This window comes from Mauremys mutica, chromosome 1, assembly GCF_020497125.1.
Source record: "Mauremys mutica isolate MM-2020 ecotype Southern chromosome 1, ASM2049712v1, whole genome shotgun sequence".
NCBI lineage: Eukaryota > Metazoa > Chordata > Testudines > Geoemydidae > Mauremys > Mauremys mutica.
In genome coordinates, this window is record NC_059072.1 from 4,941,035 (window position 1) to 4,959,140 (window position 18,106).

The following is an 18,106-nucleotide window of genomic DNA, read 5'->3' on the forward strand; positions in this document are numbered from 1 at the left end:
GGTCTCCAACCAGAGAGGTACGAGAGTCAAACACCTCATCCCTTCCCTCCATTCCAGGGGAAGCATTTTAACCCCTCTGCATCCAGTGAGTAACAATACAAAGGCCAGTGGGCAACTGAAGTGCACATTGTTCATAAAAACGTTACAGACCATTCCTGGTTCTGTCACACCAGGAGAGAACGGAGCCCAGAGTGGGGATCATTTGTTTCAGACTGGATCTCCTTTATTCCTGTCATGATGGTGTAGGGACTAAGGCCCGCAAATGATGACTGATTGTTATTTAAGCATTGGCTACGCATCGGTGCCTTTTAGTAAAGATAGGACGAAGGCCTGAGAGAGTTAAATAAAACCCTCGAAGTCTAATGGCTGGGGTTGTTACTGAGGAATTGAGGGCAATCTTACTCCGGAACTTGAGTAAGCTAATTGCAGCCATATTGTGTGCATTTAGCCACCATTAATTAATAAAATAGAACACCATGTAGTTAAGGGTTAATTTGGACAAGCAGGGCTTTTGGAGGCAAGGTCAAATACTAGCTGCAGGCTTGCAATTTCTGCTTATCCGAATGGGAGGAGGGGTGAAAAGAGTAAACAGAATTATGAGACTGAAAGAAAATATGTGGACCGAGACCTTGTGTTTGGACGCCTTTGATATAGAAGCTTATTATGGCTAAGATTGTTAGGAATGTTTTATTGATAAGTAGTTGATTGAAGTGAGGAGAAGTGATGACCCAGTAGTGGGGCTGGACTAGATACCTCCTGAGGTCCCTTCCAACCCTGATATTCTATTCCATGATTCTATGAGGGGGTCATTATGAGCTATGTGTTTTGTGAAAGCTGGGTATAAAAAGACTAGATAGTAATAATAGAGTGTACTTTGGAGTAGTTCTCTGAAGCTTTCCTGAGAGACTTTTTGCCTGACACCCTAGTCCCCGGTGGGGAAGCGACTGGCCATCATTGACCTGCTACTAATTACTCGATACCATCTCAGATTCTAGGTAATTATTTGGAATGTTCTAATCCTATTGCTTGTCTGTGTGTGCTTAAATCTAATAAATAGTAATTTTAGATAAGAGCACTTATTTGTATCAATTATTTATCAGATGGAAGTGCTGTGTTCCCATAGTTACCACTGATTTGGGTTCTGAAAATCCTGGGTAGCAGATCTGGCGAGCCACTTGCCAGGAGTGGTACGGAAGAAGGGACGATGGATATAAATTGTTTGTTTGCTTGCAATAGGGGAAGGGGACAGTGGATCAGGGTTGCAACCTGCAATTTTCCACATCGCACCCCGTGAGTTGATTTACGGTTACATTCCATTATTGATTTGGGCTCAGGTTGACAGCCTGGTCGGGTAAGAAAATATGTCAGAAGGAAAGGGAACATCTGGAAAGAAAGAAAAGCTGGAAATGGTTTAGGGTAACTGCTTGGCAGATTTTATGCAGGAGCATGATTATGGTCTCTGGAAGCCTGGGAGTTTTACTGGTCCCAGAACATTCCTGCAGCTCTGTAAACAGATGTTAGTGATACTAGTAGATAAAGTGATAAATCAGTTAAAGGCAGAAATAGAGGAGTTAAAGAAAGAGAAAATTGAGAAAGACAAAGAAATACCCAGTCTGAGGGCTGCTCAGAGCGTGGCACTGCAGAAGCAGGGGTGTGACAGTGAGCGAGAGAATAACAGGCTGCAGCAGGAAGTGTCTGGATTGAAACAGTAGACAGTGGAGAGTGAAGGAATTGTTAGGGCCTTACTGAAGGATTCTCAGAATAAGACCCAGGCAGATCACAGGGAATGTAAGAGACAATCTTGTGCTCTGATAGCCATGTAGGGAGAACAGAAGAGAATGGGGGTTGTGATTTGATGGAGTCGTAGACTAGGAAGGGTGGTGGGTCAGAGGAAGATCTTGACTTGTATCTTTCTCATTATGAGGATGAGAGGGATGATCCCCATGAGCTTCCTTTTTCCCTTGCGCTCTTCTGGGCAGTCCCCATATGGCTACTGAAAGGGGGATGGAAGCTGTATTGAGTCAGAACCAGGGAACAGGGCTCCACTCTGTGGCTTATGCCTCCAAATTTTAAGTAAGAGAGGATTCACCCCCTGTCTAAAGGAGGTTTTGATACTAGTTGGGCTTTGCAGCAGTGGGACGATCTAGTGGGATTGTCCCCTGTGTTATTGAAAACTGTCCATTCTTCTGTGAAATATGTACTTACTGACAAGATTAATAATTGTCATTTGTCCAGCCCCAGAAAGCCCTAAGCCCTGCCCCCTGCCACTGGAACAGGAGCCATGATGACCATATTAAAGAGTCAATAAATATCCCCAAATATAAGCAGCCAAACCACAGATATGTGAGAACACAGTCACTTCGGGTGCAAGTCTTACACCGTAGCACCTAGATACCAGGGTAACAGGCTCCTTTGAAATACAGCAGAGAGACAAACACTAGGGAGTGTGGGGAGCCCATTACAGGGCCAATACCTCGGCCACAGGCAGCACCCTCAAGTTATATTTCAGTCCTCCTGGGCCTGACTTTCCCCTGGCCCCACACGTCACCATTTACACCAGTGCCCAGTAGGTGTAAATCGCCCCCCAGGGAGGATGGTGCATTTCCCAGTCTCTTCGCACAGGTTTAAATGACAACACCCAGTGCAGGGCGCTGAGGAGCCAAGCACAGGGCGCGTGATGGGCCGAGTGCTCCCTGGGCTTGAGGGCCGGGAATTGCAATTTTCCCTGCACTGATGGGGGCCAGGCCCCAGCTGGTGCGAGTCCAGTGACTCCTGTGGAGCTCTGGCCAGTTCACACCTGCTGGGGTTCTAGCCCCGGTGATTCCAGCAGAGCGCTGAGCAACACCCACCCGCTGGGGCTCTGACCCCAAGCACTCCAGTAGCCCCACACCGGCCTGTACCCGCTGGGGATCCCCCAACTGACTTCAGGGGGACTCCAGCTGATTTACACTCCCGGGACAAGATGGACGTGAGCAGTTGGGCCAGTCAGAGCCAGGGCACGATGGCTCCCCACAGCCACACTGACCTCAGCGCTGACCGACGAGAGGGGAGGGAACAGCTTTTATTTTATCTGTTATATGAGCCCTGACAAACGCTTCCTCCTGCTCACAGCCGAGTGGATGGGTGTGTCAAGGCTCTTCTTATCTCTGTTTGCCTGGGCATTTAATGATTGTATCCTTCATTAGCACAGATTTGCATGTTCAGTATTGACACCTGATTCCCCCTTCCCCTTCCCCACACTGGTCTATAAATGCCCCAGGCACGGCCAGTGTCGCATGCAGGCTGCACTTGATCCAACCTTGCACCAGAGCAGCTACACAGAGAGACAATCAGGTGAGACCCTGGCTTCCTCCAGCTTCTTCCTCCTCCTGCTCCGGGTGGCTGGTGGCAGCTGATCCGTTACAGGGGCGGGTGCCCTGGATGAGTCCCCTGATCCGGGGCCGTCTCTGTCTCACCCCTTCCTCCCTCCCAGCACAGCCCTGCATGCAGCACCCTAACGCCCGGCAGAGCCCTGCCGAGCGCTCTGCCCCTCCAGAGCTGGGCCTGGCATCCAGTCCTGTGTCCAGTCCCCACGGAGCATCACTCTGCCGGGCAGCTCTCCCATTGGGACCCTTCTCCCAGGCCTGGTGCCACAGGGATCCCAACCCCCACCACGAGGTGCAGCGACTATCACCCCTCCCCCCCATCCCAACCACACAGTGTTGGCTTTCCAGACACTCAGTCTCCCTGGAGCTGGAAATATGAGTGTGATTCAAACACCTGTTAGTGGGGGAAAGGCCTGGGGGTGGGGTCAGTGGGTGTTTCATGTACCAGGTGCTGGGTGATAAGTTGAGAGGCTCCAGGTTTCTAACACTAAACTGGTCTCTAGTCAGAGAACTATTGCAGAGGTGCTGCAGCTGCAGCTGGCATTCCAGCCACGTGCACACAGACTGGCCTCCATCCTGGTGGCACTGGTGCCTCTTCCAGACTCTTCCTTCCTCCCACCTCTGCTCTCCCTCCACGTTCCATGTAGGTGGCTACCGTGGGGACCTGCCAGCCCCAGCACTGGGGAGAGAGGGACAGCGGGAGATGGCAAATGCCCCTGCTGAGAACCACTTTGCTCTGCATATGGGACCCTGTTGCCTGGGACCCAGGTCCTATCTGAGTGACCCCGACCTCCCTGCTGCCTGCAGAGCCCAGCCACTGAGGAGCTGGACCGGGCTCCCTGCCGAGTGTCCAGTTCTGTCCCTGGGTCATGGCTCAGTGAGGGCTAGAGGCAGAAGGGCCCTTTGGAACCAGGTAGATGGGCTCCGAGCTGCATCCCCTCGGGCTGGGGGACGGGATCCCTCTCGGGCCCCTTCCAGCCTAGCCAGGCTCTTTAGCAAACAGCCCAAGCTCCAAAGCACTGAAATGCCCCACAAGGGATGGGGGCGAGATTGCTCCAGGGGCTGTCTCAGGCTCTCATGGCCCCATCTCCCTTGTGGGTTTTCTCCCCAGGAGAAGTGAGAAGATGGGGCCAGTCGCCTACTTCAGCCTCTGCCTCCTCGGCTGCCTGATCTTTAACCCCTCGCTGGAAGGTGAGTCCCTGCTCGGAGCTGGAGACCCCAGGCTCTGTTTTCCCACAGTGGGAAGTGAATTCATTTCACTCAGAGGCCGCCAGCCCCATCATGGAGGAGTGGCCATCACAGATGGGTCCCCAGAGCCCCAACCCCACTAATCCAGACCCCAGCCAGTGGTTCAGCACCTGCCCAAGGAGAAGGGCTGCTTCCTGCTGCCCCCGGCTCTGAGTGCAGAGGGAATCCCTGAGATCTCCTGGGGCTGAGTGTGAGAGACAGGCTGGGAACTAAACCCGCCCCCATCTGCTGCTGCTTAGAGGGGGGCTTTCCTCATCGGGGCAGACGGGTCCCATCCCAACCAGGGAACAAAATGTGCCAGTAACATCCCAAACGAGTGACATCCATCTCTTTTGACTGGGCTCAAAATTCTGCCTCTTTGTGAGCTTCATCCCTGTGCCATGGACAATCCAACCCCCTCCCCCCATGCAAAGAAAAATCCTGGGACCCATAGAGTATTTCTCTCCCCCTGCACCCCTTCCTTAAACCCACAAATCTCTGCACTTACGCCACATACTCCTAATCCCTTCCCCCACCCATCTGTCACTAGCTCTCTGCCTTCCCTTCCCTCTCTGGGCCCTCAGCTATCAGAGAATCATAGAAATGTGGGGCTGGAAGGGACCTCCAGAGGTCACCTTGTCCAGCCCCCCACACTGAGGCAGGACCAAGTAAACCCAGATCATCCCTGACAGGTGTTAGTCCAACCTGTTCTTAAAAACCCTCCATTGACAGGGAACCCACAGTGTCCCTTGGAAGCCTGTTCCAGAGCTTCACTACCCTGAGAGTTAGCAAGTTTTTCCTAATATCGAACATAAGTCTCTCTGGCTGCAGATTAAGCCCATTACTGCTCATCCTACCATCAGTGGACATAGAGAACAATTGATCACAATCCTCTTTATAACAGCCCTTAACAGATGTCAAGACCGTTCTATGGTCATCCCTCAGTCTTCTTTTCTATAGACTGAATTTGCCCAGTTTTCTGAACATTCCTCACAGATCAGGTTTCCAAACCTTTTAGTGTTTTTGTTGTTGTCCTCTGGAATCTCTCCATCTTGTCCACCTCTTCCTGAAAGTGCAGCACCCAGAGCTGGACACAGAGCTCCAGCTGAGATCTCACCAGAGCCGAGCAGAGCAGGACAATTACAGGCTGTGTCCTACATGCAACACTCCTGTTAACGTGAGCCAGAATGATTGTAGCCTTTGTCTGAACTGCATCACATTGTTGACTCTCATTCAATTTGTGGTCCACTATAACCCCCACATCCTTTTCAGCAGGACTACAGCCGAGCCAGTTATTCTCCATTTTGTAGTTCTGCGTTTGATTTTTCCTTCCTAAGTGAAGTACTTTGCACCTGTCTTTACTGAATTTCAGGTGGTTGATTTCAGACCATATCTGCAATTTGTTAAGGCCACCTGGCTTCTAATCCTGTCCTCCAAAGTGCTAGCAATCCCTCCCAGCTGGGTGTCATCCACAAAATTTATAAGCATACTCTCCGCTCCATTATCCAAGGCATTCATGGAAATGTTGAATGGTACCAGACCCAGGACAGACCCCCCCAAGGGACCCGCAAGATGTGTTCCACTCATTTGACAGAAAACAAGCAAACCTCCCCAACTACACCCACCTTATAGTGATTTAACCTAGATCACATCTCCATAGTTTGCTTATGAGAAGATCATGTGGGACTGTGTCAAAAGCATTTCTAAATCAAGATCTATCAAGTCCACAGCTTCCCCCTCTTCTCGGGGTCAGTAACCCTGTTAAAGAAGGAAATGAGGTTGGCTTGGCATGGTTTGATCTTGACAATTCCATGTTTGCCATTACTTTATAACCCAATGATCCTCTAGATGCTTATGTAACCCTTCTGCCCCTCTGAGTTGGCAGCAACAAGGGCCGGGTTCAGTATCCAGGGGTTCCGTTTCAATAACACAATGCAAAACCGGCTCAAGCCCCCACCCAGTGACATGGGATAATTACATACCACCACCCCCGGGCGCCTCTAGGAGGCAATACTTCCCCACTCGCAAGCACGGAATCTGAGTGTAGCAAAATCCTTTTAATAAAGGAGGGAAACAATGCGGCATCACGCTGAAGAAACAGCACAAACAGGATTATAACACAAACCATAAGCAACAAAAACCCACCTCCAGGTACGTTTGGCAATGTCCTTTCCCCCTTGGGGTCTTAAGTCCAATCACCCCAGAGTCCAACAACCCAAAAGTCTCTGTCTCTGGTCAGTGCCACCCCAGAGTTCAAAAGTTTATCTGCAGAGTTTTACCCCCCAGCCTGGGTGGAAATGAGGGGGGCACACACAGGGTGTTAAGGGGCACCTTACATGGGCCAGGGCCAACTGCTCCACCTCTCCATGGAGTTCTGCTGCAGCCTTCACGACGACTGGCTCCCCTCCACCAGCTGTGCCGCTCCTCCAGCCGACCCGTGAGCCGCTCCAGCCGTCCCCACAAACCGCTCCACTTCGCTCACTGTTCCATGGGCTGCTCCAACACGCTGCAAACTGCTCCACTCTGCCGGCCACTTGGTGATAGATCTTCAGGCTCCCCCACTAGCTAACACAGCACTCAGTGATCTCAGCTCAGTGAGTTTAGCTCTTTTAGTGATTTCAGCTTGTAGTAGGGGAGCCCCAGTGCTGGTGCACCATTGGCCCAACGTGAATTCAGCTCAGCAGCCTCTAGCTAGACTTCAAATGGAAACAAAATTAGCTCTGCTCTTTAACAGTAAAGAGAGGAGGATGTGCAAGGAGTGTTCCAGGCCCTCAAAAGGGGCCAGGGCCATACCCATACCAGCCTCCAACCTCTCTCATTTCACTGGGTTTTGGCACCCATGTCCCTTGTCTAGCAAGTACTACTTAATTAATGGTGAGACTCTCTGTCATAAAGCAGTCTCATAGTCCCTCATTCACATAATCAGGGTGACACCACTTTATTCCTCCTGCCCCAATAACAAAGAAATTGGGGATCCCAAAGCTGTCAAAATAACCATCCCAGGCTGCTGTGAGCTATGCTAGGTGGGGTGGGAGTGCCAATGCAAATAACTGAAATGCCAATGCAAATACCTGAAATTCCTTTCCACACTCCCCATAATTTGCCACCAGATGTCAGGGTAGAGCTCATCCTGGCTCTGCTTACACTTACAAACTTGATTGTTTCATAATTTGATCCAGTATCTTTGCAGGTATCAAACTCAGGCTACTGGTCTATAATTTCCCAGATACTCTTTGTTCCCCTTTTAAAAGCCATGTGGTGCTTGCCTGTCCCTCCTGAACAAGCTCTACCTCTCTCTAGCGATATTCCAGTCGTGAGATTCAGAACACTAAATCTCTGGGATGCTGATCAAGTCATAGTTTAGCTTATATACTAATACTTCCAGTTCCTCCATGTACTCCCCATACTCCTTGCATTTGTGTAGAGACATCTGAGATGTACAGCAGATTCCCGCACTGTTATCCCTCTTGTTGATCCTTTCACCCTTTTATAATTTTCCACCTCCTCCCCCCAACCACATCTAACCTTCTGTTAAAATCCTACAGGTGACTTTGTCACCGCCCCTTTTGAATCTAGTTCAAAGCCCTCCTCACTCGTCTGGCAAATCAGTATGTGGTGTCCCTTCAGCCTCTACTAAACTCCAGTGCCCCCAACCTCCCCTCTGCTCCCAGTCCCACTGACATCCACTGCTCCCCAGCCTCACCCCATAGTCCCCTCTGACTAGGGTGACCAGGTGTCCTGATTTTATAGGGACAGTCCCGATTTTCGGCTCTTTTTCTTATATAGGCTCCTATTACTCCCCATCCCCTGTCATGATTTTTCACATTTGCTGTCTGGTCACCCTACCTCTGACTCAACCCCCTTGATACTCCTTCCCGTCAGGTTCCCCAGTGCTCCTGCGCAGAAGATAGGAGGCGACCATTTTCCTTTAGAACAGCCCAGCTCCTGTCCCCTTGGAGAGGAGACAGTGGTAATTTTCAGTAGGACAGCCGCACTGCCACGGACAAAGGTGGCAAGGGAGTGGCAGCTATTAACTGACTGGCTTCAGCCCCATTGAAAGTCATAGGAGATAGTGGCCATTTTGAGAGAGGGCAAATGTTCACAGGATTTGGGGAGATCTGGAGAAGCTGGAAGGATGACTGCCGGCAGCTCTGCTCCCATTCTCTTCTCCGAAAGAGCCTCTGACCACACTGTTCTCTCTCCACATCCCATCCCCTCCCTCGGCTCAGGAATAGTGGCCACGCCCTGTCCCAGTGACTGGCTGTTCTACCAAGATCGATGCTATGCGTTCTTCCCCGAAAAGGTGTCCTGGTCGGAGGCTGAGGTACGAGGCTCTTCTCAGGGATCCACCAGGTGCGGGGGTTAGTGGGCAGGGGCTGACGGGGTTTGGTGACATCACCATTGGCCCCGGGGTGTACCCATGCAGAGGTGGGGTGGGGAGGCTGCAGAAGTGATGTGGCTGGTGCCAGGCCCTGGGGCTCGGGAGCACTGATGGGGGCTCTCTCCCCTCACAGCCATCTCTGCTCCTGCTGCAGCCTGGTGGGGCAGGACCCCACACCAGTGCCAAACAGCGTCCTCCTGCAGGGGGGTAACAGGCTGTGCTGATGTCCCTGCTGCAGGTGCAGTGTCAGTATCACCACAATGGGGCCCATCTCGCCTCCATTCTCACTGCGGCAGAAGGGACCGTGGTGGCCAGATACATCACCGAGTCAGGCTTCAAGGATAAAGTCTGGATCGGACTCCACGATCCCCGGAAGGTGAGTGCCCAGAGCCTACTTTGCCTCTGGCAGCTGCTCCGCCCCTGCCATGACTCTGTTTCCCAGGGACTGGGCAGAGACCATGAGCCCTTCATAGGGGCTGCCAGGATCTCCCTCCCCCACTCCCAGGGTCTCCCATCTGCACTCCGCCTTTAACCCCTGCCCTCCCGCACCCCTTCCGTCTCCATCCCTCCGTAAGCTCCGACTCCCCTTTGGCTTTTCCCTTCTAAATCAGCCAGGCCCTGCTCTCCCCATCATCAAACTGACCTTTGACCTGCACCTGCCTCTCCAGCTACTGCCCCGTCTCCCTTCCCCCTCCCAGCTCATGCAATGTGCCGTGTCCTCCCCCTGCACCCCACATCCCGGCTCCACTCCACTCTCAACAAGTTTTCTAGCCACTTTTTCCTGCCCAAGACTTGAGCCTCTGCTACCCCTTGGGGATCCCGTCCTGGCCTGGTTCTCCTTAGGAGAGCCCCCAGCTCCTTAGGGCAGGGAGACGAAGGGGGAGCAGTCACAGGCTGGGAAGGACGTCCCAGAGGGGGAAGGAGCCGTTATGAACATAGAACTAGAAAGAACCTCCAGGGTCACCGAGTCCAGCCCGTGCTATGGCTGGCAACCCCCTCACACCATCCCCTCCGTAAACCTATCAAGCTCCCTCTGAAGCTTTGTCTCCATCAGTTTCCTTTCCCTCCCCCCTGCACAGGGAGGCGCTGGGGTCAGGAGGCTCCCTGAACAGCACACACAGACTGAGCCCCTGGATCCCCTGCCCCAGACCTGAGGCCGGGCTGGACCCAGTGTGGGAGGAGTGAAAGGCTCCATGTCCCTTTCTCTAGTGTCCTCAACTATCCACCTTAACTGGCCCTGGCAATGGATGGGCACTAGTTCTCTGACCCCCGAAGCCAGCTAGTCCCCCCATGAGCTGAGGCCAGGCCAGAGCCAGCACCTCTAGAGGTGAAACACCCCATGTCCCATTCTCTGATTCTACTGAGCTACCCAGTCCTGCTAACTGGGGTCAGACTGACACTGAGCCCACTGGAGGGGAAAAGGCCCCGTGTCCCATTCACTGATCCATCCGGCAGCTCCATCACAGATGCACTTTTATTTTGCTTAAGCAGGATGAGATCATCCACCTTAAAACCACCAGTGCCCCCCAGGGGGTTGTGCCCACTAGGGACTAGAACACACTCCAGAGTGACTGCTTCATGGTGCGGAGATTTGTTAATACAGGCAAAGGGCATGGAAGGAAGAAGGTGAAATTCATGTGCTAAGTGTTACTATTAGATCAGCGACTCCAGGTCCCATCCCCCTGAGCTGGCCTCTCCCCACCGACTGCCCCACAGCCCTTCCCCGACTCTCCCACTGCCTGAGTGGGGCACTTCTGTGTTGGTTTTAGGTGTTTCTATGGTGCCTTGTCACCAAGATCTCTTCTTTTGGGGACCCTAAGACTTTTCTCCCCTGTCTCTGCAGTACAGACGCTGGAGGTGGACTGATGCCTCCCGGTATTACTACAAAGCTTGGAACGGCGGGGAACCAAACAATAAAGATGGTGTTGAGTACTGCGTTGAGCTGGCGAACTTCACAGGTAAGCAGACATTCAAATACACATTCACCAATGAAGGAGCCACACACTCCAGGTCTCTCTGCAGGCATGGCCTCCTGTCCTGTCACCCTTCCTTCTCCCTCAGCTCACATTGCTGCTCCCTCTCCCCTGATCTCACCCGAAAATTCCTCCCCATGTGTCCCAGTTTGAGGCTCAGCTCCAGCCAGAGACAGGCCGTCCTGTACATTTGGCCGCAGACGATCAGTTGAAGGGAAAGACCCAAGCAGAGCTATTGCCCACTAGGTGATATGCAGGCGGGGTTCTTCCATTGGTGCCTTTGGCACCCTGATTCTGGAGGCAGCCGGGGGCTATTTTGGCCCCAGGGCAATTTAGAGCAGCCTCAGGGCTGTTCTGACAGTGGCAGTAACAACCTGGACAGCCAGAGCACAGGGCTTCAGCCACATCCCTGCCTGTCCCCTATGCTGGGGAACCAGGACTGGGCAGGGCAGCTGTCTCTGCTGGGTTCCCCTATGCAAGAGGAACCCCCAGCTGGCCATTTCAGCCATTTTCCTGCTGTCCGTGTTGCTGGAGTGGCATGCGGGATGGAGCAGAGCTGAAGGTCTCACCCCATTCACTGACAATAGGACGGAGAGCTGGCTGAACAGGGAAAGCTCACTCGCTAATTCATGAGTGACTCATTCTTCACGGACCATGCCCAGCCTCAGATGCTCACGAGTCTGAATGTTCTGTTCCCAGCCCTACCACTGATCTTCTGGTGACCTTGGGCAAGTCACTTCCCCACTAAGGGCCTCAGTTTCCCCTCCCACCTCTTGTCTCCTTAGACTATGCGCTCTCTGGGGAAGGGACTGCCTGTCAGTGTGTGTATGGACACAGCACCTAGCACCAAGAGGCTCCGTCGTGCTCTCATCAGACACATTCCAGCACAATAGAAGAGGGTCTCCCGCTGACACAGCGTCCCTCAGGGAGCAATGGAGCCTGTCCCTGTCTGAGGCACATGGGGCTTCGTCTCCAGCCTCCTCATCCTCACAGCCTCATGCCCAGCAGCTCGGGGGGGGTCTTCTCTCAGCAGGGTGCAACGAGGAGGGATGTCACTGTAAGGGCAGTAATGGCCCCACTCGCCCTTCCCCCACCCCAGTGATTTCTGTTTTGCCTTCTAGGTTTTTTGGAATGGAACGATAACCAGTGTCATGAGAAAAACGCCTACGTTTGCAAGTATCGACCCTAGCCAGGGGAGTCGCTCGCTTGCACCTGAAGTGGGAGCTCAGCGCCTGGGATGCAAGAGAACTGGGCTCCTTGGGCATGATCAGGCAACGTCCCAGACTTTCCGATGCCTTTGCTGCATGGAGGGCCTGTCCCCTCCCTCCCTGAGAGACCAGATCTCACTTCCCCAGCTGCAAACCCTCTTCCCCCAAGTGTCTCTGTTCTAGTTACACACCTGCCCCTTCCCGCCCTTCCCCTCAGTGCCTGCAGCCCACGACAAGAATAAACTCTCCTGAGCATGCAGGTCTGTGTGTGTCTCCTCTGTCCCATTCCTGGCCCCAGGTAGCGGCGTCCATCCAGCCCCCTCTGACTGTGTCCTGACCCGCCCAGATCCCAGGGGAGGAGAGGACTGGGACCCCCAGAGGGAGGCAGGATGGGTCAGACCTTTTGGCTAAGGAACAGGACTTGGTTTCCCTCCCGATATCTGCAATACCCAGAGTTTCCTCTCTCTTCTGGCCACCCATCTCCTCCTGGTCTCATCTCCACTCAGACCCTGAGCTCCTCAAAGCAGGGACGTGACTAGCTGTTGTGTAAACATCATTGTCCTTCAGAGCTGGAAGCATTTGCCACCAGGGTACTAAGCAGTGTGAGGTCCCTGAATACCAGCCCCTGGGCCTTGTTTCCAGCTGGTCAGTGTTGGACAGTGACGGGGTTATGTTACCACTCCTGGGGGAATTCTGCACCACTGTGTGTGCAGAAAACATGCCCCCGTCCCCTTCCCGCACATGCACCCCGCCATACACAAAATGTCTTTGCTTCCCTGCAGAAAGGGGGGGTTGCTGGGGAGGGGTGAAATTTGGGGGCATTTCCCCCCAAACAGAGGTGAGGTGTGGGGCACATGGGGTTACATGCCACACACACACCCCATTTCTGTGAGCGAGCGCAGAGCTGCGGGTCTGAAAGAGGCTGTCCCTGGGCTCTGCTGCCTTTGCAGCTGGACGCCTCTTCCTGGTTCCTAGTGCCACTTGGGAGCTGGGAGCCAGCCTGTGTTCTGTACAGTGCTGAGTGCCCACAGTGGGGCAGGGCAAGGGGGGCGGGGTGGCGTGGTGTGGGAAAGAGACAGTGGGGAAGGAAGGGTGTTGGGAAGGGGAGGGGGCAGTGGGAAAGAGAAGAGGAGAGGGGAAGCAGGGGTGGGGGGGCAGCAGGAGCCCGGCAATGAGCCCCAGCTCCTCTGCACCTGGACCACCTGAACGAGCCCCCCAGACACCCACCCCACTGAGCCCCAACCACCTGCACCTGGATCCCCTCCTGACGAGCCCCCCTCCCCTGCACCAGCCCCCCACCGCTGAGCCTCCCACACCCAGCCCCCTCTGCTGACCCCCTGACCACCCCGTAGAGTCCCATTAACCCTGCGCCTGGAACCAATGAGCCCCTGTGCATCCAGATCCCCCACTGAGCCACCCACACCCAGACGGCCCCACACAAAACTCTCTTGCCCCACAGCTGGATCCTCCCACACTAAACTCCTCCACACTTGGATCCTGCTGGGCTGAGCCTGCCTGCCCACACCTGGTGTGTCTGGTGCAGAGGGGCAGGGCCCTGGGGTGTTCTGGGGTGGCCCAGCCCTTGTGGTGTATCGGGGTCCGGAGCAACCTCACTGCCGAGTCCCGTCCTGGGGGGTAGAGCTGCAGTGTGATCTCCCACTTCTGTGCAGCCAGTGGCCTGTGCCCCACACTGGAGCAGCCCCGTTTATCTATTGACAAATAACATTTGCAGAGTTTTGAATTCCCTCAGGCGTAACTAACACCTTTGGCCCAGCTATTCCATCCAAATCAATACAACAGGCCCTGACCTGAGTGCGGCCTCTAGGCGTGGCCTACCACAGCGTAACTTCACCCTTCTGCCAGGGGGAGTCGGCAGCACCAGGGGTCAGGTTCAGTATCTAGGGGTCCCTCTTAACACTGCCACAAACAACCAGCTCGAGCCCCCACCCAGTAATCTGGGAAAATTTAACACCGTCCCAGGCACCTCCAAGAGGCTTCCCCACTCGCAGGCACTGAGTCTGTGTGTAACCAAAGAGCACTGCTATTGGAAGGGAGAGGGAACCCAGCATTCGTTTGGGGAAACACCACAACCACATTCAAACACATGTGATCATCAGCCAACCCGACCCCACAGCACGCTGCGCAATGCCCTTTGCTTCAGTTTCCCACCCACTGAGGAACAAATGTCCCGTTAGCACATCGCTACCCTCTCCCTCCACTGCACCCCACTCACAGTTGGCCAACAAAGACCCAGGGCTCAGAGGGGCCTTCCTGTGGGTTCACCTCCCACCCCCAGAACGTGCATCCAGCACAACTGACCCTGCTGCCCCCAGGGATCTAGCCTGGATATGGATAGAGAGCTCTTTAATGTTTTTAAGGAGGTAAATACTAATAGGAACTGTGTGATCATGGGGGACTTTAACTTCCCGGATATAGATTGGGAAACAAATGCTAGTAATAATAGGGCTCAGCTTTTCCTAGACGTGATAGCTGATGAATTCCTTCATCAAGTAGTTGCTGAACCGACGAGGGGGGATGCCATTTTAGATCTGATTTTGGTGAGTAACGAGGACCTTGTGGAGGAAATAGTTGTAGGGGACAACCTTGGCTCGAGTGACCATGAGCTAATTCGGTTCAAAATAAATGGAAGGATAAACAAAATTGCATCTGAGACTAAGGTTTACGATTTCAAAAGGGCTAACTTTATTAAATTAAGGCGACTAGTTAGGGAAGTGGACTGGACTAACATATTTAGGGATCTAAAGGCGGAAGACGCCTGGGGTTACTTCAGGTTGAAGTTGCAGGAGCTGTCAGAGGCCTGTATCCCGAGAAAGGGAAAACGGTTCGTAGGTAGCAGTTTTAGACCGAGCTGGATGAGCAAGCATCTCAGAGGGGTGATTAAGAAAAAACAGAAAGCATACAAGGACTGGAAAATGGGAAGGATCAGCAAAGAAACCTACCTTTTTGAGGTCAGAGGGTGTAGGGAAGCAGTGAGAAAGGCAAAGAGCCGGGTGGAGATGGACCTAGCGAAGGGGATTAAAACCAATAGCAAAAGGGTTTTTAGCCATATAAATAGGAAGAAAACCAAGAAGGAAGAAGTGGGACCGCTTAAAACTTTAGACAGAGTGGAGATTAGGGATAATCTTAGCATGGCACAATATCTAAACGAATATTTTGCCTCAGTCTTTAATGAGGCTAATGAAGGGCTAAGGAATAGTGGTAGAGGGACTGATGGGAATGAAGATATGGGGGGTAGACATTACGGTATCTGAGATAGAAGCCAAACTTGAACAGCTTAACGGAAGTAAATCAGGGGGCCCGGATAATCTTCATCCTAGAATATTAAGGGAATTGGCGAGTGAAATTGCAAGCCCGTTAGCGATAATTTTTAATAAATCTCTAAACTTGGGGATTGTACCGTTCGACTGGAGATTAGCTAATATAGTTCCTATATTCAAGAAGGGGAAAAAAAGTGACCCGGGTAACTACAGGCCTGTTAGTTTAACATCTGTAGTATGCAAAGTCATGGAAAAAATTATAAAGGAGAGAGTGGTTACGGACCTTGAGGCCGATGGCAACTGGGACAAATTACAGCATGGTTTTACAAAAGGTAGATCGTGTCAAACCAACCTGATCTCCTTCTTTGAGAAAGTAACAGATTTTTTAGACAAGGGAAATGCGGTGGACCTAATATATCTTGATTTCAGTAAGGCGTTTGATACGGTACCGCATGAGGAATTACTGGTTAAATTGGAAAAGATGGGGATCGAAATGAAAATCCAGAGGTGGATAAGGAGCTGGTTAAAGGGGAGACTGCAGAGGGTCGTATTGAAGGGTGATCTGTCGGGTTGGAGGGGGGTTACCAGTGGAGTTCCTCAAGGTTCGGTTTTGGGTCCGATTTTATTTAATCTATTTATCGCTGACCTCGGAACCAAAAGTAGGAGTGGGCTGATAAAGTTTGCGGATGACACCAAGTTGGGAGGTATTGCCAATTCGGAAAAGGATCGGGATATCCTCCAGGGAGATTTGGATGACCTTGTAAACTGGAGTATTAGTAACAAGATGAAATTCAATAATGAGAAGTGTAAGGTTATGCATTTAGGGATGACTAATAAGAATTTTAGTTATAAGCTGGGGACGCACCAGTTGGAAGTAACGGAGGAGGAGAAGGACCTAGGAGTCCTGGTTGATCGTAGGATGACTATGAGTAAGCAATGTGATGTGGCCGTTAAAAAAGCTAATGCGGTCTTGGGATGCATTAGGCGAGGTATTTCTAGTAGAGATAAGGAGGTGCTAGTCCCGTTATACAAGGCATTGGTGAGACCTCATTTGGAGTACTGTGTGCAGTTTTGGTCTCCCATGTTTAAGAAGGATGAATTCAAACTGGAACGAGTACAAAGAAGGGCCACTAGAATGATCCGAGGAATGGAAGGCCTGTTGTATGAAAGGAGACTTGAGGAGCTCGGTTTGTTTTCCTTAACCAAAAGAAGGACAAGAGGAGATATGATTGCACTCTTTAAATATATCAGAGGGATAAATACCAGGGAAGGAGAGGAATTATTTCAGCTCAGTGCTAATGTGGACACGAGGACAAACGGATATAAATTGTCAGTTAGGAAATTTAGGCTTGAAATTAGACGAAGGTTTCTAACCATCAGAGGAGTGCAATTCTGGAACAGCCTACCGAGGGAAACAGTGGGGGCGAAGGACCTCCATGACTTTAAGATTAAGCTGGATAAGTTTATGGAGGGGGTGGTATGATAGGATAACGGGTTTAGTCAATAGGTCAATAACGTGCCACACTGGTAATTAGTACAATGGATCAATGATAGGATATTGTTAGCCCTTTCCAGAGGGTCTGGCTGGAGAGTCTTGCCCGCATGCTCGGGGTTCAGCTGATCGCCATATTTGGGGTTGGGTAGATTGGCAGTGGCCCTGGAGGTTTTTCGCCTTCCTCCGAAGCATGGGGCAGGGGTCGCTTGCTGGTAGATTATCTGCTACTCGAAGTCTCTAAATCACGATTTGGAGCATTCAACAGCAGAGTCAAGGGAGAGAAGTGGTTCAGGAGTGGGTGGATCGGCTTATGTGGCCTGCATCTTGCAGGAGGTCAGACTAGATGATCATAATGGTCCCTTCTGATCTTGAATTCTATGATTCTATGATTCGCTCTGCCACCATCGGTCACTCTGGCATTGCTGCTGCTTCTCTGCTGCCGCCCGCCGCTCTCTGTGATGCCACGGCCTGAGGTTCCACCACTTAACCCAGCGCTTGGTGGGTAGCGGGAAACCTCACTGCTCGGGTGCTCTCTTTCCCTGCACCACCGTCCCACACCAGGTCGATGGCTCGGCAGCTAGAGCTCATTATCCGTGAGTACAGCCCTAGTGACCCCTTAACAGAACAACTATTCTCAACTGAGCCTAATTAGCTCTGTCTTTAAACCAGGGCTTCTCACAACACAAGTTTTGGTGGCCTCTGTGCACTTGCTGGTGGCCGTTTTGACAATTTTTTCTAAAAGACTTCATTAACTTTAGGAAAAACAAACCAATATGCACATAGACACGTCCAAGCCATTGTAATTTATTTCAATGTAGGGTTTGTATTTTGCAGACTCAATAATAAAAATAACGTACAGGAGTCTCTATTGTTTACTGGACTCAAATGCAATAGAAACACAAATAAGGTGCTTTGAATGTTCTTGTCTTTTTTGTTGTTTCTTTGGCTTTTTGGAAAAAGGTGGATGTCTGAACAACTATTCGACCCAGACTTTGCTCCTGTTCTTGTGCTCTGGGCACGAGCTCCTCACCATGCCAGGGAGCTGCCAAGCCCTGCAACAGCCCACACCTGTTGAGCTGCAGCAGTAGCTACAGCATCTGTAAAGAGCGAGTGCAGCCCTTCAGCAAAAGCCCAGCCTGAGGAAGGTGGGCTGGGACCTCACCTGTGGCGTGTGGAGTC

The 18,106-nt window shown here is 52.0% G+C and overlaps 1 protein-coding gene across 1 annotated transcript; it reads left to right on the forward strand.

Moving 5' to 3' along the window:
• Positions 1–3,250: 3,250 nt before the first annotated feature.
• Positions 3,251–12,379, forward strand: LOC123355259 (regenerating islet-derived protein 4-like). The gene is given in 6 exon segments (XM_044997539.1): positions 3,251–3,333; positions 4,477–4,556; positions 8,822–8,916; positions 9,212–9,349; positions 10,817–10,931; positions 12,068–12,379. Coding segments are annotated over 6 exon segments (579 nt in total). The 3' UTR covers positions 12,136–12,379.
• The last annotated feature ends 5,727 nt before the right edge of the window (positions 12,380–18,106 follow it).